Source organism: Argopecten irradians, chromosome 13 (genome assembly GCF_041381155.1).
Source record: "Argopecten irradians isolate NY chromosome 13, Ai_NY, whole genome shotgun sequence".
NCBI classification, from domain to species: Eukaryota; Metazoa; Mollusca; class Bivalvia; order Pectinida; family Pectinidae; genus Argopecten; species Argopecten irradians.
This window is the reverse complement of record NC_091146.1, coordinates 27,107,704-27,133,274: the sequence shown is the minus strand read 5'-3', so window position 1 is coordinate 27,133,274 and position 25,571 is coordinate 27,107,704. Positions and strand designations below refer to the sequence as shown.

General features: G+C 33.6%; 2 protein-coding genes across 5 annotated transcripts in view; one reads left to right on the top strand and one right to left on the bottom strand.

Moving 5' to 3' along the window:
• LOC138306001 (cyclin-dependent kinase 4 inhibitor B-like) overlaps positions 1 to 25,571 on the bottom strand; it is a 637,657-nt gene that overhangs the window by 127,301 nt on the left and 484,785 nt on the right. The gene's annotated exons all lie outside the window — the stretch shown is intronic.
• Positions 12,016 to 25,571, top strand: part of LOC138306541 (putative ankyrin repeat protein RF_0950) — a 53,731-nt gene continuing 40,175 nt past the window's right edge. The window contains exons 1-4 of the mRNA XM_069246990.1: positions 12,016 to 12,143; positions 14,430 to 14,541; positions 14,859 to 14,993; positions 16,384 to 16,470. Of these exons, the coding sequence (XP_069103091.1) occupies positions 14,985 to 14,993; positions 16,384 to 16,470 (96 nt within the window). The 5' untranslated portion in view covers positions 12,016 to 12,143; positions 14,430 to 14,541; positions 14,859 to 14,984. The remainder of the gene's footprint in view (positions 12,144 to 14,429; positions 14,542 to 14,858; positions 14,994 to 16,383; positions 16,471 to 25,571) is intronic.

The following is a 25,571-nucleotide window of genomic DNA, read 5'->3' as shown; positions in this document are numbered from 1 at the left end:
CGTCACTTACTGTAATATTCAAGAAAATCTCCGCAGGCCTGTGATTCATCCGGTTTTTAACTATGAATTATGTTCAGATTTATAATAGGATAGTGCAGGCGTGGGTATAAGGACAGTGAGCATAACCCCTGGAGTATCGAGGATGCGCCAATTTAGGTTCATACAGGTCAGAATATAAAATCAACTATATCACTAAGATTCATTGTGACTAGAGGGTACGATATACGACATTTGACATGTAAAACACGATACTACTGTATCACTTGGTAATCGAAACAACTATCTATCAAGACCCTCACATATCTGTTATAAAAGCAAGAATAGTCAAGGATATCCTATCATATTTAAAACAGGGTAGAGGATCACGTGACTCAAAATTATATGATCCATGGGTTTCATGGGAAGACGGTGACAAATCCTGTCACTTCAGGCATATGTTCCAGACATTACAACTGGCGCTTGCAGATTATTATATAAAGTTGCTGTAAAAAGTATAACGGTATATAATTTTGACCCTGGCTACTGTTTAACTATCTATACAGACCAAGGATTACAACTCCGCCACGTAGAAATACACACCAATCCTACTTCAATCGCCTAACAACCACATGTATTACAACATTTCGCAAACTATTCATGAATGTATCAGTTCTTGTAATTCATAACCATTTATGTATTGGCATTTGATTTACTGTATAATTCTATATCCGAAATTGAAAGGTTATGTGATTTCATTGTAAAACGTAAAAAGTTGCACGGCAAAACAATTTGGCCTTCAAGATCATGTGTACCCTATTATTCTTTTTGATTTAAACTATGAGCATGCCTTAATGGAATTGTACATAAAATTTAACGAGAAAACAAACAAAAAATATTTCTAAGAAATGAAGAAAAAAACAACTGTTTAATCGCTCATCGTAAATGATTAAAACATTTCAGCCTATTTGACCCTTGTGACATCGAAGGAAGGTCAAGGTCAGGAATGCGATTAACAAAATTGGCGCTGTTTCAATTTGCATGATAATGCATTGTTTGTTTGCTTGTTTGTATTTGTTATTTTTCACTTGTATAAACATAGTGAAAAAAAAAAACTTACATTTTTTTTTGAAATGTTCATATTTTATGTTTGTGTTTCTACATATTACATTACCGAGTCATATTTCCTCAAGGACTGTTACCGAATTTACCGTTAGCAAAACTATGTCTGAAAACATGTTCAAGCCCCATAGTTAAAACAATTTATTCTGTTTTTATTTCAACCGATACATGACTCTACTGGACTAGTTATAATATTAATATTACATGTAGTTCCACATATTATATACAACATAATGAAATCGTTTATGCAACGAGTAAATATGTACTAGCAAAACATTAACATAACACCAGTTCATGCTAGATAACGCAGTGTGATATATAATTTTTGGTGTTCATAAAAACCTCATTATGCAGAAGATGGAGCATGCAGTAAAACACGTTTATAACGAATTCATGGTTATAACGAAGTGATGTTCTTTCCCCTACCATGTTCCTAAAAAATGACTGCATTAAGTATATAACGAACTATACTTACAAAGAAATGACTTCGTTAGTCCCTCGAGATTCGTTATAACATTGTTTTATTGTGTTGTGTATAAATTATGACTACACGTATTATAGTTGCACGATTTTACGTAGTTTGTTTTATATCCGGGATATTAATGATAACAACCAGAAATAGAAGTCAGTACGTGTAACTTTCTTGTCAGGATGACCCACTTTATAGCACCATCTTGCTACATCATCAGTATGACCGCTCAGTCCCCCTTCTCATTAATAAATTCATTAGTCGAGATTACATAATTGGACTGAATCCTCGCAAACCAAATCCTAGATCCGTAATACTGTATTACATTGTACATACATATCGTGAGGCATTTATTTAGCGTTGATTAGTGTGGGGTGTCGTTTACGAATTCAAAACAATCGCAAATATTTGTATAAAATTACACATACGTAATATTTAGGTGTCTGTTGTAGTAATATCACTATATTACTTTATGATGGTATAAGAAATTATAATATACGGTTATATACATATAACCAAAACATAGCTTTCGATGTCATCTATTGTTGTTTCTGTACCTCAAAGGTAGGTTTCGCCGAACCAAATAAATATTTTTTTGTAAAATCCGATAAACGGAAGAAGAGATGAAAAAACATATGAAAAATACCTCAATTTAATTTATTTATGCGTTTGAGATTGAACAAATGTGTCTTGAATACAAAATTGAAGGAAATCCTTGATTTATAACGGTGTCCGTCAGACAAAATAGTATGCAAATGAAGCTGCGATGGATTGTGTTTTCGCATGCGCATTGTTACGCACTAAAAGTAAACAAAATGGCTGAACGAAAGTGTGTAAGATAAAAAAAATGTCTGAATTGGCAACAGAATGGAGGAAATTATAATGGAATCGGTAGCATCCTAGGATATCTGTAGGGAATAAAATTCAGAGATGGTATGTAACAATAGAAGAAACAGAAGCCACATCTCAAGCGGAACTTGCCCGGATCTGTTGGGACTCATGTAACGGCGTTTGCACGTGGTGAGTTAAATTTCAACACATATGCCAGCGCACATACAGCCGCAGACTAACTAAATGTATATTTGGTGTACTAAGCTAGCGAGCGTACATGTATGTAAGTAACATGAAGTGTTTTAGATTATATGATATGTATAAACAGTTCATTGCAATTCGATTTGTTGTTGTTGTTTTTTTTAACTAAATATGCCGTGGCAAGCTGTCACTGCAATCGGCACGCTTCCGTTTGTTGCTGCGGCCTCGTTTTGGAAAAAAATACGTCATGTTCTATGTAAAGCTTTACTTCGCTCTATTTCTAGAGGAGTATTTTCCTTGTCAAGCTAGGAATTGACCACCCATATTGTTCGCTGTATGCATTGAAAATGATCTGAAGATTATATCTATGTACAGGATAAATTTCAATTTCGTAGTCTTTATATTTCATTGGGCGAAACCTACCTTTAACTCCCGGATTATGTGACTATTACCTGTAACTTTCCTAGATGTTACCTTTCAGTGTCTTATATGTGACTCTAAAATAAGACAGTTACTTTTATACTGGATATGTAGTTTCTTTGACAAATGTAAAAAAAAATGATGCGCATGGTAATTACAAGAAAAACGTTTGCCATAGAACGCCATCTTGAAGAACTCAACATTTGAAATCAGAATAAAAACAGAAACATCGAGTCGACATGCTTTATATCATCCTCCATATGACCATGGATTAGCCATTATAGGATAATAGAAGCTTAGAGCATATCTAATATACACAGATAATGATACGTATATACAGATAATGATGCGTATACACAGATAATGATGCGTATACACAGATAATGATGCGTATATACACTTTAGGGTATACACGATATAACGTTATTTTTCACGCTTCGCATGTTAAACTAAGGTTTTAGACCCTGTTTAAAAATAGTTATATTGTACATATTTATCACCAAATAACCATGTCATTAGGTTTACTAGTTTCTAAAGCATGTAAAAGGTGGGATTGTTTGATCAAATTCGAGTTTACAAAATCATACACATTGAATCCGTTTTTGACCTTGTACATGCTATAGACACTAGTTACTATAACGACACGGGCGATGTGTCGTGCCCTGGTTACTCACTATAATGAAATGTACAAATTAGGTTTTACATATTTTGCCAAAATTTACAAACAACACAACAATCTCCGGCTCAGTTAGTATTACATGTACTTACGGTTACACCTGATGTATACACACTATTTATCAATTTGGTTATGTTCAAGTACGACAAAGAAGTGATATATAGGTATAAAAAGATACCACTAATTTAAACAGGGTTTAAACCTTAATGATATATAATTTCTGATATCTTGCACAGCTGCTAATTATTTGTTAATAACTTTAAATTCAGTATATATCTCATTCATTCGTTTAAATAAAGTAATCATGACAAATTATGGCTTCGCCGATAAGTCTTAGCAAGCCAGAACACGAAGTGAAATATGAAATATAGGTTATTTTCAACAAACCATTTTTCAGTGATGATTTGATTTAATGCCACATCTATTGCATTAACCTTGTACCGCGATACAATCACACACGTGATCGCAACCACACTGAATTGCTTCTTTTATCCAAAATGGTATCAGAACGTGTTTATATAATTTATGTCAAACTATATTATTTTTCAAGAGTATTAATAACTACATTTAATGATCACAAATTTGTAGATAAAATGTAACAAATACCATTCCGGCTACATTTTAAAGACGGAAAATGATGCTTTGTGTGCTATTTTCGGTCAACAAATTAACAAATTAATGTGATTCACCCACTGCCATACACCTCTATTTGGCAACTTTAATTTGAATTTTTGTCTTGAAACGTATTTCAAGGGTTTGCATTGATGTTGTTACATACATCATTTAATTTTAATAGAATTGGTTTGTTGGCTCCAAATCCGTGAAAAGTTTCTTTACCATTTAATAAAAATCAGACAGTTTGATTTCTGGAACATTTTTAGAGGCTAAGGGCTCCCAACAGATGACCATCATACCGCTGAACATTTTACTGTGTTCATTAAGACATGAAGCAGTATTAACCATAACGGTGCGGCCTTAATACCAACTATGCTTATTCCAGCCGATTGTTTAAAGGGGAATAACCGCTACAACTTTCACTAAAGAAATAATTTAGAAATATATATGATAACATGGCAGTTCGCGTTTCTATTCGGTGATAATAACAATTCGCTGCAGAATTTATCCGTGATAAACAAGTGTTTCAAATCAAATGATTAGTGGATGTTATTTTGATTTAAACCAAAAAATAAGTACTAAATTATAAATAATCTACCTATTACCAATGTCACAATCTAGAACATCATGTGCAGTGGCGTAGCGCCCGTGCATGCTTGCATGCTCAAGCATGCAAAAAAAATAATCTGACTTACATTTTTGAACAGTCAGAAAAAACACAACATTTGAATACGCGTAACGCTGCAGAATATAAATTATGTATAAATACATAAGATATGCTCAACTGTATGCCTAATATAACTTTGTGCACATTTGAAAGACTAGAAGATTTGCCAATCTGGAAATTTATTAGAATAGTCTATATATGTTTGAATTTTGTCGTAGACAATATTAGACTTAAACTAAAGAAGAAGACTTCTTCACCAAAATCCCTCAAGCAATTATGGATTTTGAATCGGGAAACACTTACGAATACCAAAATAAACAACATCGCATGAAAAGTTAGAAATATTATAAAAACATATAATTATCTTAAAAATGATAGCAAAATAACTTAAAGCAATTGCAACATGTTCTTGACCTTAGTAACGAAAAAGTGATATGATCAATTTTGGTTCGCTTTCCGCCCCGTTAAAACGCGTGTTAATCCGTGATTTCCGGTGTCACGAATATGAACAGATTTTTGATTTAGAAAAGAATTTTTGTTGTTGTAATTGTTAGAAATAGAACAGAATAAGTTGAAAAATAGGTCATTAATACAATATTTATTTTTTCTTATTGAGGTGGTGGAGGACTGGTCCCTTCTTACGCAATTTCCACCATTTTGACAGTGGTCTTTGACTCGCTGTCATAAACAAACCAACACGTAAACTTAAAAATTTAAAATATGTTTTATATGTTTAAAAATATTCTCCATAAGTTTTTCATCAGTTAAAATAACACAAAGTTCTCCCATTACTGACTAATTTAATATTTACAGCCAAAATCCGTGTTTTTTGTTCGTATACAATGTATATAGTTTTGCATGGTTATCACCTAAATATCGTGACCTCCATTTAACTATTGGTATATACGTTAAAAGTTACCAAAGAAGTAAAATGGTTACTACATTGTAACAATTTCCCGACAGCTTCTGGGGGGCTTCGCCTCCCATACCCCCTACCGGAGCTTCGCCCCTGGACACCCCCAGGCATGCAGGCCTATCCAGACCTAGTTGAGGATCATTATAGTCCAGGGTTAGGTGACACTTTCTTGGCTCATGATATAGAGGATATCGGGGGCAAGTGTGATCTTTTGAGCAATCCTGTAGACTTTGATAGTGATGGAGTTGTTCCTAACAAGGGTACTTCTTTGTCTGACATGATGAGCAAATCATCTTTGTCTAGAGAGGAGCTTATAGTAGAACAGGAAAAAGATCCTGAAATCTCCTTATTGTGTAATCGGGCTTTGAGTGAGGAAGAGGCTGAGAAAGTCCCGGTTTGTTACTTCCGTCAGTCAGGTGTGTTGATGCGCAAGTGGCGCCCCCCCTGATGTGTCTCCCGAGGAAGACTGGAAGGTTGTCAATCAAATAGTTGTCCCACCGAGGTATAGGCAAGATATTCTAAGTTTGTCTCATGACGTACCTATGGCAGGGCATCTAGGTGTGACCAAGACTTATAACAGGATCTTAGATCACTTCTTTTGGCCCAAGTTGAAACGGGATGTGGCTGATTTTTGTAGGTCTTGTCATACTTGTCAGGTGGTAGGGAAACCTAATCAGAAAATCCCTGTTGCACCTTTGCACCCCATTCCAGCATTTGAGGAACCATTTAGTAGAGTCATTATAGACTGTGTAGGTCCTCTACCCAAAACTAAGTCTGGGAATGAGTATCTTTTAACTATTATGTGTGCTTCCACACGCTTTCCTGAAGCCATTCCACTCAGGAATATTAAAGCCCCTAACATAGTCAAGGCTTTGGTTAAATTCTTTACATTGGTTGGTCTTCCAAAAAGCTGTCCAATCGGACCAAGGTTCGAATTTCATGTCTGGTATTTTTCAACAAGTCATGTACCAGCTCCAGATCAAGCAGTATAAGTCTAGTGAGTGCTTATCATCCAGAGTCTCAGGGTGCTTTAGAACGTTTTCATCAGACATTGAAGAATATGATGAGATCTTATTGTTTTGAAAACAAAAAGAGATTGGGACGAAGGTATACACATGTTGTTGTTTGGCGTTAGAGAATCTGTACAAGAATCTCTTGGCTTCAGTCCCTTTGAACTTGTGTTTGGACATACTGTACGTGGTCCTTTGAAAATTTTGAAAGACAAAATTTTGGACGAAGATTCTAAAGTGAATCTCTTAGAGTATGTGTCTAACTTTAAGCAAAGGTTGACAAGGGCATGTGAACTGGCAAAAGAAAATTTGGCCGTTACTCAAACCAAAATGAAAACATGGTATGATAAAGATGCCCGTGCAAGAAGTTTTGATCCAGGTGACAAAATTTTGGCTCTATTACCAATACCGGGTCAGCCTTTGCAAGCTAGATATTTTGGACCTTATGTTGTTGAGAAAAAGGTCGATGATGTTAACTACATTGTACAAACTCCAGGGAGGCGCAAGAAAACTCAATTATGTCATGTTAATATGCTTAAGAAATATGTAGATAGAGAAGAGAGCAAGACCTCTCAACCTATTGCTACTTTGGCCTCTGTACCATCGAAATAGCTCATTTGGCGACTCTTTTGAAATTGTTTCTTTTGTCGTTTTGAATAGAGCCACAGTTTTACAATTTTTCATTTAAATTGCTTTTACTTAAATCATCACTGCGCCAGCATTTTTAGCTCTATTGAGCTCACTTTTGCTATAAATCTTTTCTGGGTTATTGGTAATTAAAATGTTGAGCATTAATGTGTGAAATGGTACACCTTTTTCACTTTATTTCTATGTTCAATGGTAATTTGAGCACATTTATTTTTCATTTTACAATGTAAAATATTGAGAAATAGCAAATATTTAAATGGTGCAAAAAAGTAACCACGCGGACCCTTATTTTTCTGCCTGATTTAGAAAGAACAAATCTTTCCTTATTGATATGCAAAATATTGACAAAAATATTATACCTGAACTTTTTTATAAATGTAAAAAAATGGCAAAAATGGCTGAAAATGGTGTGCAATTAAGGGGAAGGGGTAGCATATTTTGTTATTCTGAGAAAACTATGAGTCCTTTTAATCATAACTGATATATTTGTAAAGAAGAAAATAAATTCTGCAAATATCTATACATATCAAACACCTCATTATGGAATAATGACTTTCATCTCTGGTGGATGTGGTCAAAACGGCAAAATTCGCTTAAATTCAATATTTTGTCAACTATGACGCGTCGCAAGATATTGGTGATACTTCGCGTAATCCGTACTTCGCGGTTTAGTATTAAACGTGATGCATTTAGTCAAGTTTCTAAATATGAAGTATTATATACCAAACGAACCGGAAGGATTCACAGATTTCAAATATGTAACTATTTGACAGATATGAAGAAAATATTTAGGAAAAATTCGTAAAAATTTGTCAACATAACGTCATTTTCTCGGTGTCCCATGTTACATCGCGGTTGCACAAATACGTAAGAAAGTCACGGTACTCTCGTAATTTTTCACTCAAAACTGTTAAAATTCGTCAATCTTAAGTACGATATATAATTATTTTGTAGATAACGGCATTTTGGAATTGGAGTCTTTTTTCAGTAGTAAAAGATTAGAATAGAAAAAGAGCAAAAGTGTCCCATCTAGTATCGAGAAGTAGAACCGCGTTGTTTAGCTACGCTGAAATGTATTAATAAGACGATATAAGTGGACAATAAACAATCATTACAAAGTACAGGTTCAATAAAACTTTCTGAGGTAGATATCATATGCAGAAATAAAACGGTATCTTAATTACATTGATTTTGCCGTGTCCAAAGCAAATGTCCCAAATGCGAATATGCCCGACCTTAATCAACGACATTACGTTTATGACGTACTCATACCAAAATCGCTTTGTTTTGTGTTGTTGGCTCTATAAGCATATAAAAGTACATTTTGTGTTGTTCATTTTCATATATAACATGACCCAAGTCAGTTGCAAATTACAAAAGATATATATATTGCTGCATGTTACATAGAACTGTCCCAAGTTCATTTTTACGTCCTACGTAGAAACTTGTTTCATCATGACGTCGCCGTTTATCCAACCATAAAACAGCATTCACTCATACAACTATATATTGAAAATGATTCCGTATGATAATACACTAAGTTTAATTAAAATGAGTCCCTCTAAAGACTAGTCGAACAGTAATTATAACAATTAAACTTGTACCCCCCTCCGCAACTGATACCCGATACCGATACTACTATCAAGCAAAACTCATTGACGTTAGACGGCTACCATGTTTTACGGTAATTAATGAAAAAAGCTAAAGGCTTGCACTAAAGATGCGAACCCTAACTTCTCCCTACCAACTTCCATATTATCAGTGTTATGGGCATTTCGATTTCAGTGTTGTGGTCATGATATTATTTATCCTATTTATGCTAATGTTTATTTTCTTGTAAACAAATTTTTATCTGCAAATTAATGTCCCCAGATTATTGAAATGTTCCAGACATCTGCGTAATAAAATTTTAAAACAAACCGTGACGGTATCTGACGGGAACATTTTGTTTAAAATTTCAAGCTTTAAACACCGAAAAAATAGATTACACGCATAGGCTTCCGTATCTAACTTATGTGCATGTATAAATGTATATCCATTTATGAATTCATAGGCGACATGATTACTATACATCGAGAAGTTCGCGAGATGCCATAAGAGAAGTCTCAACAAATGGGAACTACGATAAGTCTGTGACCTTTCACGATAACCTCTTCAAATGAATGCTGGTACTGGTATATAATTTATGTGCGTATGCTTCCCTGAAAATAATACTGTACATGCAATACATGTAGCCCAGTATTAAAATTATGCAATATTAATTGTAGGCTACATTGACTTTTTGGTTTTAGTCATTTTGGTCTTGATCCCGGCCGAACACCAGACATGTCCGGCCGGTGGCCGAGGCTTTCAGGCATAATCGGTGAGGTACCCGAAGATTTTTACTCGAAGTTAAAATCTCTCTGGTGTCCCGTAGATTTTCATAACCGGCAACATATTCTTCCCCCACGTTTAATATCGTCCGATATTCTTCCGGGAGTCGAGTGGCAATCACACTGCCCGACATTCGGCCGGGCCTGGTACAACTATCGTTCGTTGTCCGTAAGATACTCGGGCGATATTCGTACGATGTCCTGTGAATAGATCATATGATAATCGACCGATCAGCATTATATGTTCGGTTGATATTCACTGTCTCACCGGTCCCCTAAAAATTTCTTTCGAAACAAACGCCATACGATTATCGTACATACGGCCTCCTTTTTATGTAAATGATGTGTGACAATTTTTGACCGTATTGTCCGATGTCGGAAAAATGGCAAAACCACCGGTACCGGTGTACTCTCGATTACCTTCTAACCCTGGATACCGGTGACCAAGATTAAAGCATAAGCGTCATGTACCGGACACTTTCATCAATTTCTTAACTTTTGAACATTTTTTGGATATAGACTGGGTTTAATATGGCGTATTTAACGATAGGTTTCTAACTTTTAGTCTATAAGAAAATCCATAGAATTCCAAACTTGCATTGTTATGTTTAGTAAAAGAAACAGGTGGTCGTCAGCGGCACAGTACATGTACACGTACCTTGAAACTGTCAGGGTGTTGTTATTTCATTTAATTAACATCCTTATTATAACATATTAATTGGCTGCGCACAAAGCATATAAGGTGGAAAAGTAAAAGCATCAGAAGTAAAAACATTGACCTGTGGTCACTACATGTTATATGTAATTGTCCCACATTGTTTCCAACTCATGACCCAGAGATGGACGGTGATACTACGCCGGGTTATCTTTATCACTCTATTATTGCACCAACCGCCAACCACTCCCTACCACAATCAGAATGAATTTAAAAGGTTGATACATGTATACTAGTAATCGTTGGTCTCTTATTGTGTTGTCATTGTTAGGAAGCATGTGGCTGCAAAATTGAGCGTTTCACGAATTAAGTATATCTAAATCACCTATACTTTTTGTTGATACATGTATATATTATATTGTCCAGTACAACATTTGACCGTTTAGGATGCTATCTGTAGTGTCCTTTTGCCGGGGTAGTAGAATTAGAGAACATTATGATCAAAAATTATTCATGTAGCGAGTTCAACTCAGTCTTTATCGATCTGTATTTATCATGGTACTGGAAATACTACTGTACTGATGCCAAATAACAAATATCGTAATACTATCTTTTTCATTAAAACCTTACGTTAACGTTGCCTAATGAAAATACAATAGCCGTATTTGACTTCTAAACCGAGAACGGCTTAACAGCAGCTTTGTGTACAAGATTAGCATTTTATACCGTTATTATACATATGTACATTTTGGAAGTAAAATAAAGATGAAATATGATTTTAGTCCTCAACATGAATATTGGAAACTCCATTCAAGCACAAGAGAAACATTACAGAAATCTTTAATTCGATTAAAATCAAAGAAAAGTCAGATACAGACACAATATACAGATGTGTATACATACATTTTATATACATGGTCTTATAGGTCATATCAAAAGGATTCGATACTTATATAACTTTTTTATTTCTATATTCGAAATTTCTTTAAATGCATTTTTAATCCATACCGTTGTCCGTATTTAATGCCGTTCGACGTCACGCTATTGTAACGTTAAGTATCACCAGTATCTTGCGACGCGTCTATATATCTTTGAGTGATAATACCTCAAAAACGAGCATACGGACATATGTTTTTTCCTCCATTTTCTTTTATGGTATGAACTCCTAGTTCCAGAACTCTATATGAGAAAAAAAATTAATACAAGCATTTTTTGACTTCTCAGATGAGTACATCCTTCACCTCTTATAAATGATACGCGCATAATACAATCAAAGACAGAACCGCAAAGGGTGTATACTTGAATCGGGTTGTCCGTCTGTCTTGCTGTCTGTCTGTTTGCTTGATAAAATTTGGTACACAGAACCCTGACATACAGTTGATGTCACAAGCTTGAGTGTAAAGTACTACGATCAGCAGTGTTCGATTAGATAACCCATTTAATGTTTTGACACAGGTACGCTGAGTAGAGTGCATGCAGGTAAACTAGCGACAAAGCTGCCCCCTTTTTTAAACACTGTTCATCATGACCAACTTGTTTTCATCATAATGGATCCCTAAGTAAAGGTAAGAACGATTCTTGTAGTTTACACTGTGATTCGTTTAACGTAACCACTTATAATTACACTGCAAAATAGAAAAAAAGTAGACTTAATAGGTTATATGGGGATTTCAAACAATGTCGTTTGAGGGTGTATTGGGTGTCTTCTTCCATTTCTTTTTCTTGCATGGAAATATATATTTTGGTTAGTGATCAGCACACCACAAAGATACTGCAGTCTCGCTTACATTTTGTCAAAAATGATTTTCTTTAGCCATAATGTTTAAAATGATTTTTTAAGAGAAATGTCTTGGTTACCATGTTTACAAAGTAAAGTAATCAATTCAATTCGTAACACAATTCAAACACAACCAATCACCACCACCATACTAAATTTTAATAAATACAATTAACCGTATCCCAATATTTAGCAATCCACATCCTATCCAAATCCCTTTTTATTCAGTTGTAATAAAAACAGTGCTCTGTAGAATTGGTTCACATCACAAATTATTAAAATGGATATGGACTTAATTTAACAACTTTTTAAAAAAGAAATTGGCTACAGCTCATGTCTTTTTGAAGTTTTATTTTAATACTCTACTAGTGTGATATAGATTTTTTACCAATCAACCTATCGCTGTGTGATTCATCATTATTTTTACAGCAGTGCCACATTCTAAAAAATAAACACAAATCCATGATAGATCTAATCATAACCTACATGTTGAGAAATTGTTTAGACAAAGGCTGAAATAAACAATACCATGGTTTTGTCATGGTATTCCAGAAATATATCGGACAGAATAGACAATAGAAATATGGACAAATTCATACTGAAGCAACAATGTGTTCCCTGGTCAACGTCACCAAATACACAGTGCGTGTATGCCTAGTTGTAGTGTTCTAACATATCTAACGCGCACCATTGGCTATGCTAGAATACCCAATGTATGTTACGCACCAATGGATGTCAAAAATACGACAACCACTGCTTAATTGATCATTTAGATTGCCTTGCACGGTATATGTAGAACTTAACTTAAAATACCCCTAATAATCTGTTGAGGACATCTTCAAGTAGTTTAACTTGCTTTAACATGTTCACATGGTTCAATGTAGATAGGAAAATACGACCAGTCGTGTGAGAAGGGCAATGACAGTATATTACAAATACAAACATTAACATCTTAAGGAAAACAGACCAAAAGAAACAATGTAATATCTGATAATTCACAAGCGTGAAATAAATTAAATACATTGCCTATTTATATTCCTATCAAGAGTCAATTTGTAAACAGTAAATAACACCTATCGCTCATGGCCACCAGAGGGCCCAGATTGACACTTCTCATTGACAACTGAAATGTGATTTTAGTAAAAAAAAAAGTTAATCTTTAATATAATTTTAATTTTGACATTGACATGAGCTCACCACGCCATAGCTAAATGATGTGTTTGATATAGCCAAGACGAAAAAAGAAAAACACATATATATCCGTTATGTTGGAGTTCAAGTTTATTTATGACAAGAGTGCTTTGTAAACAGAAGGTGAGGGGCAATGTGACGATCTTAAGTGTATAATACTCGTCGAATCTGAATGATACTATAAGATAAATACTGCTACGTTATAGAATGTGTTTAGACAGTACAGTACTCAAGTCTGAATGATACGATAAGTCTTCAAATTAATACTACACTAGCTTTTTTGACACTGGTGTTGGTTGCAAGGCACGTAGCGTTATTGCTTTTCATACTGATGTGTGACGAACGCGACAAATGAGACGTTGTCGATTACACAGGCGCTCTTATATACAGCTTTCATACTGAAGACGTTTAATACAGAACATAATTTAAAGACAAAGGTTAAACGTGATAACAGAGCACTATGTTTTAGTTTGGCCAAGGGCATGTACGCCACGGCTAAGTGATGTTCTTTACATGACAAATCTGCTTTTAAAAAACACATTTCTATACGTTATTTACTTGCTCAAATATATCCATTTTATTAAGCATATGAGATAATGCAGCTTGGGATTGAATTTGGTATCAAAGGTCAACTAGAAATGTCACTGTTACAGATTGTTTTCACAAGTTACCGGACGATACCATGAGAACACATCAACGGAATTTGTTCAAACTTCATACAATGATAGCAAAACTAAGTTATAGTATATATATATTATAAAATGTCATTCATGGCAGGGGACGTGCGTTGCTTACAGCACCTATTGCAAGCTCGTTAGAGTAACAAAGGTTTAATTTTCATATTTATTGTTGAAATTTGAACATATTTTTTTCCCTTTTTTAGAAATCATCAGTAACATCTCAACGTAAAACGTCAAACCATTTAAAACGAAATGTTGTGGAATCGAGTTGACACACCAAGTGGACGAGCGGAAGGATGATGACTTAAATGTAAGGTAAGATTGACTTTATATTTTCTGTATTATAACTCGACGTTTGTAGTGTTCGCGTTGTAGATCGATAACGAATAAGCCAAGTCGATAGTTATGATCATCAGAAAGATTATTTGACTGCCGATACCTGTATAGATAAAATATTAGCATGCATGACTTTATGCCAGATTTGTAAAAATAAAGGATATAAGGTATACATGCCGATTCTGGAAAAATTATCATGCATCGTTTTGTAAGGTTAAAAAAGTCTTTTTAGTATGCTGATAATATTACAAAACATACAGAGCTAACTTGTGCCTTTCAATATATATACATTGTAGGTGTGTCATGCCCAATCGATTGTGCAGTATCATCATGAATCTATTCGGAATCCACTGTGCTGGTTTCAAAGAGCTCTGCTCATTTAAGCCATTTTAACTCAACAACACATACCATAAGATATAGAAATGGCTGATGTGAGTATATTTTCTAACATTATTCTTAATGAATTAATTATTTATTATTTTATTAAATTAATTGAATTGAATAACTAGCATTCGCATTTTCCGACGTAATTCTCTATCAATCACATGTAGACCATGGGCTAGGAGGGTCCCACATGCACCCCCCTAACCTCCGAACCAATATTTTTCTGAACCCTGATGACCCACTGATCACAAATCAGAAAATCACCATTTTTTTAGCTTAAAATCGATTTTTTTTTCATTTCCTGCGTTCAAATCACTACATTTGTTGGATTCTTTGGTCCTGACATGTATTTGTTGTACTATTGTGGTCAATTTAATACCTCATTTGTCTACTTTAGTTGAAAAATGTCAATGTTATGACTATTTTTCATTTTTCAGTGAAATTCGAAATGGTGGCCATTATGATGACGTCATAAACGGAACTTATACGATGTTAACATTGTTTTTTTTTGTTGCTTGAACTGATTGATAAGTGGTCAAAAAACTTATCAGAAATAATAGTTTGCCGTTGGAAAAAAAAATTGCTGTGTCAAGCCAAGTATGAAAAATTTGCAGCAAAAATCACCATTTTTGAGCTTAAAATAAGATTTTTTCATTTCCTGCGTAGAAATTACTACATATACTCAATTTTTTGGTCCTGATATGCATTTACCGTGGTAATGTGATCATTTTGATACTTCATTTGTCTACTTTTGTCAATGTTATGACTATTTTTTCAATTTTAGTGAAATTCGAGATGGCGGCCATCTTGATGACGTCATAACCGGAAGTTCATCCCAACTTATGCAATGTTAACATTTTGATTTGTGATCAGTGGATCATAAGGGTTTAGAAAAATATGGGTTTGTAGGTTTGGGGGAGTAGGGGGTGCATGTGGGACCCTCCTAGCCTATGGCCTAATAATACAGTATAAAACTAGTAAAGCTTATATATCATTGAACTTCACAGGGAGTATTAACAAAATAATTAGTATCGACGGTGTGAATATCAATGTTCAGTACTGGGCATTCTACAATAATCAAAAGCACGCCTAAATGACAAGGTTTATCATCGTTAGAATAACTGTAACATACTCTAAATGTTGAGTTCGGTCTATTTTTCGGTCTAAGTTACACGTATATATTAAAAATTGACCTGTAACTGAAACATCTGTTTTCATGTTTATACAACGTATTTTTAGAAATAACAGTCTTTGTGGTTTTTTCCAATGAGCTCAAAAGTCTTTTACATTTAATTTGCATAATATCTTCTACCTTCATGTGTCCGTGAAAGTAACTAACTCCGCCAATTAAAATATAAAACAAAAAAATGTCATCGACAGATATTGTATTAAAACACACTGGTACACTACGATATTAGACAGTTAATTATTTTTTAGTATAACAGTAGACTCTGTGAGGCGGCATTGGAAGGTAACAAGGCAAAAGTGAAATACTACCTGGAAAAAGGAGCACACCCAAACTGGGTGAGTAATTAGTAACAAAATTTACAAGAAAACTCAGAAGCCTGGTAAAAACAACATCAATTTTTGTTATAGAAGTTTACTGACAAAATTCATGGAAGTATAAAAAAGTCATGATTCCTGGCAGAACATGTTACATGTCAATATTCCCAAAGAGTCATTATCTAAGTTCTACTTAATTCCAAGATATGTTAAAGTTGACACGATATTTCAAAACCTCTTCACAGAATAGTATATAAAAATACTAAATTAATGGAAATTTAAATAAGACGGAAAGGTGCACATTTTGCGAAGATGGCAGAGAAACTTTAATACCCTTGGTTTGGGAATGTTGTCATATACAATCATTTTTTTATTTTTTTTTCATACCTTTTTAGAACAAAATATCACTTAGAAGTGTCAATTATTATGTTTCTTGGCATTTTGGATAATGAATATGAAGATATATATATGATCATTTTTTTATTCCAAATGATAAAATATTATGTATACACGTGTAAACTAAAAAAGAAAATTCCTCCAATTAGAGATCAAAACATATTTTTTATCATAGAAATGTAGAAACGTATGGGATACACACTTATTTAAAGAAGAAACCAATTACTATAAATCTAAAATGGATCTTCGTCGATAGAGTTTTAGAATAATTATTAATGTAACGAATTTGACATTAGTTTACATCATTAGAATTAATAAGGCAATGTCATTAAAATAAAGTTATTCTTCGTTGTTTTTATATTAACCTCAAAAAAAATCGTTCACGCACTGCACATCGTGTAAACTTTTTGCGGTCATTGTATATTATTATTTTGTTCTATATTTTATGTGTTCTATACAATTCGTTATTCGTGTCGTTTATTTTCTCAGTACAAACAATCATTATACTTCCCAGTAACACCCGCTAATTGAAACCAGCATCATCCTGATCAATTAGCAGAAAATCGACTCCACTAAATGGTTTTAATCACCCTTTTGTCTTGATAGTGTTTTTAATATATTACATTTTTATCGTATTCTGAGATCCACCGATGTTACTATAAGAACGATTCTCAAGTCTTCCCTCATAATCTGATACGTAAAAACTTTCAGCCGTTTTTTGTTTTAATTGAAAATATATATTTTAGAACTCTTAGCATTCACAGGCTGTAGCTTGAACATAACGTTATTTGCCGACACATGCAAATAAGGTATACAAGTATGTGAATGTATCTTTCATGTATGAAAATGTCTATTTTAGAGTCTTTGCAAAATTTTAAGTATGTATCACATACATCCTAAAAGCCATAAACAAGTAGGAAATACAAAAGGCAATAACTAATGGAATGATTTATCCAATAAAAGGGTTCAATTCATGGTGCCTCATAATAAGTTTGGTTCCATCTGTCTTACATATTTATACATACACGAGACGTTGTTGGATATGGAATTGATATCACATGAGTGAGGTATTTTAAGCCACAAATGGCACAAGCTATAGTTTTAACAGAACGTGATTTGCCGACATATGCAAATACGGTATCCAATTATGTGAATGTATCTGTTATGCATGCAACCACTATTTTAAAGAAAATATTTTGAGTTGAAAAATGCAAACTTCGTCATTTTGGTAGAGGAATATTTGTGTTAAAATTGGTTTTATAAGTCAATGTTTCAATCCGACGATCTTAGAAATAATTTATAGAATACTTAGTTATTCCCAAAGCGTGGCATTTGTGATTATCATATTAGTGTTTCGTTTTATTCATGCATTCGTTTCGAGTATAGCATTACCCTGATATCCTAGCAGGAAAGAAACTACACTAAATTGTGTCAATCAGGCATTCGTCTTGATAGTGGTTTAGATATTCACATCCATACGTATTCCGAGATCCATCGATGATAATATTACCACGTTTTTCAATTCAGTCAAATCTTTAGAGTTAGACTTTGCGAACGTTACTACGTCGGGATCATGAAGCAATGAGTAACTGATTGTCTGCGTGATGCATTGATGCGGTGTTTAATATTAAGGAAATAACATTGTGGTTATGAAGTTATCAAAAAAACTCTCAGAAAAAAAATACTTGCAATAGAAATATGTACATAATCTTGATAATGTTAAGGGCTTTTTCATATTATATTTTATGCTGATGATACATTTGTAAGGACGTGGCAATATAAGATATAGAATTGAATTGATGTTTATTATATTTAAAGTTATAACACTTGGAACGATATCGGTGGAATTTTCTTCCTTGTCCCATATATACCATTTGAAGTAATTTGTATCCAACAGACTTATGTTTGATTGGATCCCGTGTCATCTGGAAAATCATGTTGATATTTCTTCTTTGACCCTAACGATATAACAATGGTATAATTACTGACTTTAAGGTACATATTACACGAGGGAAATGTAGATAGTGTTAAATTTACACTGGAACTCGGAAGAGATCCAGATGTGGTACGTTTTATTTCAAATTTGTTCATTTTATCATAAATTTGTTTAAGTTTGAAAACATTACTCGATGACTTGTAATATGTGTACAATGTCACCTTACCAGACACATAACTAAGCAGTGTAAATATGCAAATGTGCAGACAGTGTACGGCTTGGGAAAGAAATAATTTCACAACACTCTTAGTATTTTCAGTGTCATAATTATTATTAGTGTACGTATGCTGCCATGTAATTTGTCTAAAGGAGGTGAAAGTTTAGACATCGTATTTCACACATGGTACATTCGATGGTTATTTTAAGCATATCTACACATACTATTATTTAGTTTATAATCTGTTTTATGCAGCAGTAAGATGATTTAACCAAAGACAGATAAATAGGCAAGCGAGATCTCAATCCAAAAAGTTCAAATGTCTCACCTTAACAACAGGAAGTAAGTTTGCAAGACGCATATCAACATATACATATTATTCAGTTCATATTCTCCTGTACTCAGAAATTTAGACATTACTGCATGTTCTTCCTCAAACTTTAATTGTGAGGTCAAGCCTCACTATCAATCATTGGGTACAGCCATAAATACCGTTAATAGACATGCTTTCTGATAGGATGTTTGAGTTAGTGACGCCATTTAGATATGTCGGATTGGTGTCAGCGTTGCCATATACGCGATAGTGTATAGCTGTTGAATAATGCATTTCGTTTTATGATAAACAGCATACACATTGCAGCATTGCAACGTGTGTATGGAAAATGTTTTTACATGACGGACATACGATTTGATTATCATTTTATTCACCTTAACTTATGGCTGATACTTTCAAATGTATTTTCTTTACACCGTTTTGTGATAAAGCATTATTGAATTATAAAAAATAACAAAAATCTAATAGGTTTCTTGCATAACAATTTTTATTCCCATAATACTAGTCATCACATTAATGTATCACCACACAAATACTCGGTTACTCATTACTTGACGATGTCGACTTTTTAACAGTCGCTATATCAGACTAATATTTATACTAGCCGAATGTTGTCGCTAGATTTACCAAAATAATAAAATTCATCACGCATGTTTTAGTTAATTGCGTTTGGGTTTTATTAATGTAACGTCCTATTAACAGCCAATGTCATGTAAGGACGTGCCAGGTTTGATGGTGGCGGAATGCCGGAGTATTCGGAGAAAAACCACCGAGCAGGGGCCAGTACCTGGCAACTGCCTTACATGGATTCGAACTCGTAAGCCAATGGTGGAGGGCTTGTGATAATTTGTCGAGACATCCTAACTACTCGGCCAACGCGGCTTATTAATTAATTGTTATTGTCACAGTATTATATCCCAATACAAGGTTCAATTTGCATAAAGAACTAAAATACAACCAAAATATAATCTGTATTGTAAGATAATATCATGTTTATCCTACCTTCATCACATTCAAAACGAATGTAAATTGGCAATTATTTACTTGGTTTCGCTCGAAGCGAGCCACTTCTTCGATGAATAAGAAAATATTATTTCACTAAACTGAATGAGATTGTACTTCTGTTTACAACCATGGGAATATGTAAATGCATTCGAAAAATAGTACCAGAAATTCTATTCAGTGTGTAATATCACTGAAACAATATGAAAATCCTAAAACAATTAAATCACCCATACATTAATAATTTTACAATACAAAGTTTTGTCATGAGTCAAGGACAGACTAAACCGTGATATGAGATTTTCTTTTTCGTAAAAATGACGTCACTTTTAAGCGGGACTTAATGACGTTTCATTCAAAGGATCGTTAAACATCGTGGTCAAGTCAGAAAAAAATTCCGTCAAATATGGAACTAATTCACGTGATCGTATTGGCAGCGGAGAAAGCAATTTGTATTTACGGTTTTTCCAGCAGCAGTAAGTGAGAATTTGGGACAGTTGCAAGATAACAAGCTTTAAATAATCTCCATTTCCAAATTATGCTATCTCTTTGGATGTTTTCATTAAACTTGCAGGTCATATGTATGGGAAACCGATGATCAATCGGACAAATCGAAACCATGTCATCGTAAAGCAAAACGATAAGCGTCTTTGACATTATTGAATTTGTTTATTTTCTTAAAGGTTTTGTAAAGCGACACCCGTTTGTCAGTGCTGTAACTTGCGGTCAGCTCAGTACTAGTATGCTACACTACACATCCAGTTCGTGCAGTTGCCCTGATAACACTTTAAAGTAAACCCAGATATTCATGTTTGCACATGGACTGCAATATCGAAAACGCAATAACCGAATTCAAAACTATGATAGACAACGACGCGTTTGGTCGGAAGCAAGTGCAGATTGGGCATAAAATACATAGTAATTACATATGTTTACACTTTATAATGTGGTAGTGTTAAGTAATAAAAAAGAATTATATCTAAATATTATGATTAAAGAAGTAAGACAGATAAATTAAGCAGTCAAAAATATTGAATCTGTTGGCTTATAATATATAAACTCTAAGGAACAAATTGTCGTTTATTGATTTACATCAGAGGACACATATAGACGCATTAAATATATGATTATGTTAATGTAGAATAAAATACATTATTAAATTGGGTATCTAATGACGCGATAAAGGACCAAAGATCACTACAAATATCATATCATGTTATCCTAAAATGGAATTCTAAGATATAGTTAGAAAGATGTTTAAGTACACTAAATTTGTATTGCATACCCTTATATGAAACATACTAACTTTGTATATTATATATTTACAACCTATTAACGGTAACACTATTTAACAATATGATATTTGATGATTAATAATTGGAATCTGAAAATAGTAATTATTCATTAATACGGAAAAATCATTTCAAATAGCAGTACCTACTATTAATGTGTATATTCCATTTGATAACAATGTGTCTATTATATATGTTTTAAGTACTATTTGCTATTTCTACTGAAAGTAATGAAATTGATTAGATTATAACAATGAAGAAATTAAATTTTGCTTGATTTTTATAATTAGGTCATGCCTTGGTCCAGGATGCATTTTGTTAGAGTAAATAGTAAAATTGCCTTTCCTTTCTAAATTCACAAGAGTTTGACGTTCAGCCAATAATATATAGTATTAGTAGATAAATATACCTCCATATAAGTTTAATCCCAAGTCATTTTGAAAGTTTGCAGATGTTGCGGCCACTTTGTTTTATTCTCGAATCCATGCGCTGACATCACAAGATGGGATGGAACTTCCTAAAAACATGATTGGGTCTGAATCTAAATCAAAAGTACCAGGCTATTTGTTTTTGTTAAAATATTCATTTAACCGTGACATTTAAACTCATTCCAATAAAATACATAATGAAATCAGACATATCACGAATATTTTTACTTTTAAACGCATTTAGTTTCCATTCGTGTCAGATTCCGGTCCAATCAGTTCTGTAGAATGTTCCATTTGAAGTGCTCTCCCTTACAAACTACTTAAAAGTTTACAGTTAATTATTGGATTTAAAAATGATTAAATTTCGTTTGTGCGGAACTGTGTGACGTCAGCGCATGAATTCGGAAACAAAAACAAAGTGGCCGTAAAATCTGCAAACTTTCAAAATGACTTTGTATCTAACTTTTTGTGACGGGGTTCTACACAGGTTAGTGTTTATATATGTGGAAAAATAACATTTTATTGTATTATCGGCGCAGTGACACATGCAGACATTGCCAAGAACAAGTTCTACAAAACTTTTACCGAAGGTTGGGACAAATTTGGCCAGCGATGCATTTCATTCCTGGTGTTTTTATATAGTATATAGGGGTATTTTGTATATATTTATACTATATATAATTGACAGAACGCCAAACTCCTGTGCTAAATTCGACAAGGATTGATATAAAGCGTAAGTGATTCTAGATAATGTGTTCATCAGACAGGCATATATAAAGGCTGTTGTTTCTGCATCATTATTTTAACTATGGTAATAGAATAATGCCACGATATTAAACATTTGTATTGCCTAAATAAAAGCCAATACAGCATATATTAGCCTTAATCTTGTATTTTAAAATTTGTGTTAATTAAACTTCACATCTTAATTTACTTTAACATACACCGATTCCCTTTGGTATTTTCCTCAAAACGATTTAATCTTGTTTCCGTTATTTTATTTGTTTTTGTAGAACTTCTATATGCCGGTAGGTTAAATCAAATATAGCATGGCCATGCAGCATTAAACTTAAAAAAGGCATAATTTGTCCATTTATATAATTCTAAAGTGTATATGCACTTACCAAAAATAATTTATGCTGCTAAATTATTATGAGTTATATAATTTACACCTGCGAATCCATGCAGAGTAACATAACTTTATAACATAAATTATACGTATTTACCTTTTGTCACTAAATTAATTTCTGTAACCCCGACGTACACCTCCTAAATTTACTTTGATAAATAAATGTATAGACAAGATAAAAAAGTTTCAGTTCATTTAAGGAGAAAGTCACATATATGTCAAAAATATTCCATTCAGTAATTGTTTGCCATGTTTTAAAATATTAATGGGGTTTTTAGGTTTGTCGCACGATGTCGTTTTCCAGATTTTTTAACAAATACATTATTTTCATATTTTTAGATAAAGATAATAACCACCAGGAAAAAATATAATATAAATATAACAAATTGTCGCAGTTTCTTTTAATCGCTTTAATTTTTGTTCAGGACAATTAGCTTATAAATATGATGTCATAACCCCAACTACATACAACGTCAGATTTTGGACATCGATCTAGAAGTTTTATACTGGTCGCAATAGCGACGTAGTATTTTAGATGTCGGATAGACATGTTTTACTGTCGGATTTACGACGTAATATTCAAGACGTCGGATGGCAGTTTTCTGCTGGTAGGTATTATGACGTCCGGTTTTAGACGTCGGACGGACGTTTTTATTTAGTCGGCGACGTCGCTACTTAAATTCAACTAATACTCAACGTTGATTCCACGTCGTATACCCACTGGGATGTCTTCGATGATGGTTATTTCGGGAATAATTTAGTCATGTCGAATTCATGCTCATTATGCAACAAATAACGGAATACACGAATCTTAAAGAATCCATGGAAGTTTGACATTAAAAACGTATTTCTTACTTAATTCATATACTACGATAATTATGGAAGAATGGCCGAGGTATGAACAGAGCTCAGAATGTGAACCAAGTACACCAGTGTCTCATGTATAACACGCATATCAAGTCTGAGAGTTTCACTATGAAACACATGCACAATAATTCCAAACGTATACCGTAAAGTGGTTCCTATTCTGTGCATTATCCGATTTCTGAAATATATAAGACATTGCGGTAGCAAACAATTAAAACAAAGTTTCAGAGATCCTGTGACCTGAAAAAAACGCTTACAGGAATTATGATCCATTCGTGGAGGGGCGCGGTAGATTGGTATTTTAGGCCTATTAAACTCACATATATAATATTTCCCTACACTTACAGATACAACATTCGCAGGCATTAGACACGTTTATCTTTCACCATGTAATAAACTCGTTTCCATTTTCAACCATTTTAGAATACATTGCTATAAATAATAGTATATATTTATTAATTTTATATTCTATAGAGAGACTATTTAATAAATGAGAAAAACTCACTTATTGAACTGTATGCATACCTCGTAAGGTGTATACATTTCATTCCAGATTTTAACAAAATATAAACAATGGAGATTTTAACAGATTTTTTGTTGGGCCATGCCTAGGTCCAGAATGCATTTTGGTCGATTTGAGTGTGCTATTTGGAGACGAACAGCTTCTAAGGAAACATATTTGAACTAAGCGTTGTATCCTTTCTTTCTTAATTGATAATGTATAACTAATACTTAACTTGACATAAATTATAGAATATATGGCAGCATAACTATCCTTAATCAATACAAACAAACTAACAACGTCTAAAATTGATCAACAGAGCTATTTCGTATCAGATGAAAGTTGATATTCTCTGGTCAATTACAAGAGGGCAGTTATATACGTGGTCATAGATTGATTTGTCAGCGATATTTTTGATAACTGCAACTTCCATCATGATATAAGCAGTGCAAAACTGGTACATTATCACCTACTTCCGTCAAGATAACATTGATGTGCTCAAACGGATGATATACCCCTCCCCACGCTTTCATGTGAACAAGTCTTATAATTGTTTTGTGGATCTTCTCTAATAGATATCTTGAAACCATTTACATATATTTACAGTTTGCATTGACATAGACTCAATAACCATGCATTCTAGTATTATCATTATCAGTATATAATGATAGCACGACTCGTAACGCGATTCTATTGTTACGGGAATAGCCGATGGCGTAGCAACATGGGGTCATGACCCCACTTGTGGTGGGAACATATGAATGAGTAGATTCCAATCAGCTGTTCAATCTAATTCGTTGACGATGGCGGGAGAGAAAAAAATATGGGTATTTTGATTAAAAATAACTGCCGCGAGAATGAATTATATACATTAAATACATTATATACATAAAAAACTGTAAATATAAGGAATAGATTTTTATTTTGCTGAAGTTATGAGGGTATAATGATAATCTATTCCTGAAAGATGCTCCACCGCCGACAGAGCATAAATGATATTCATTATTTGAACAATAATT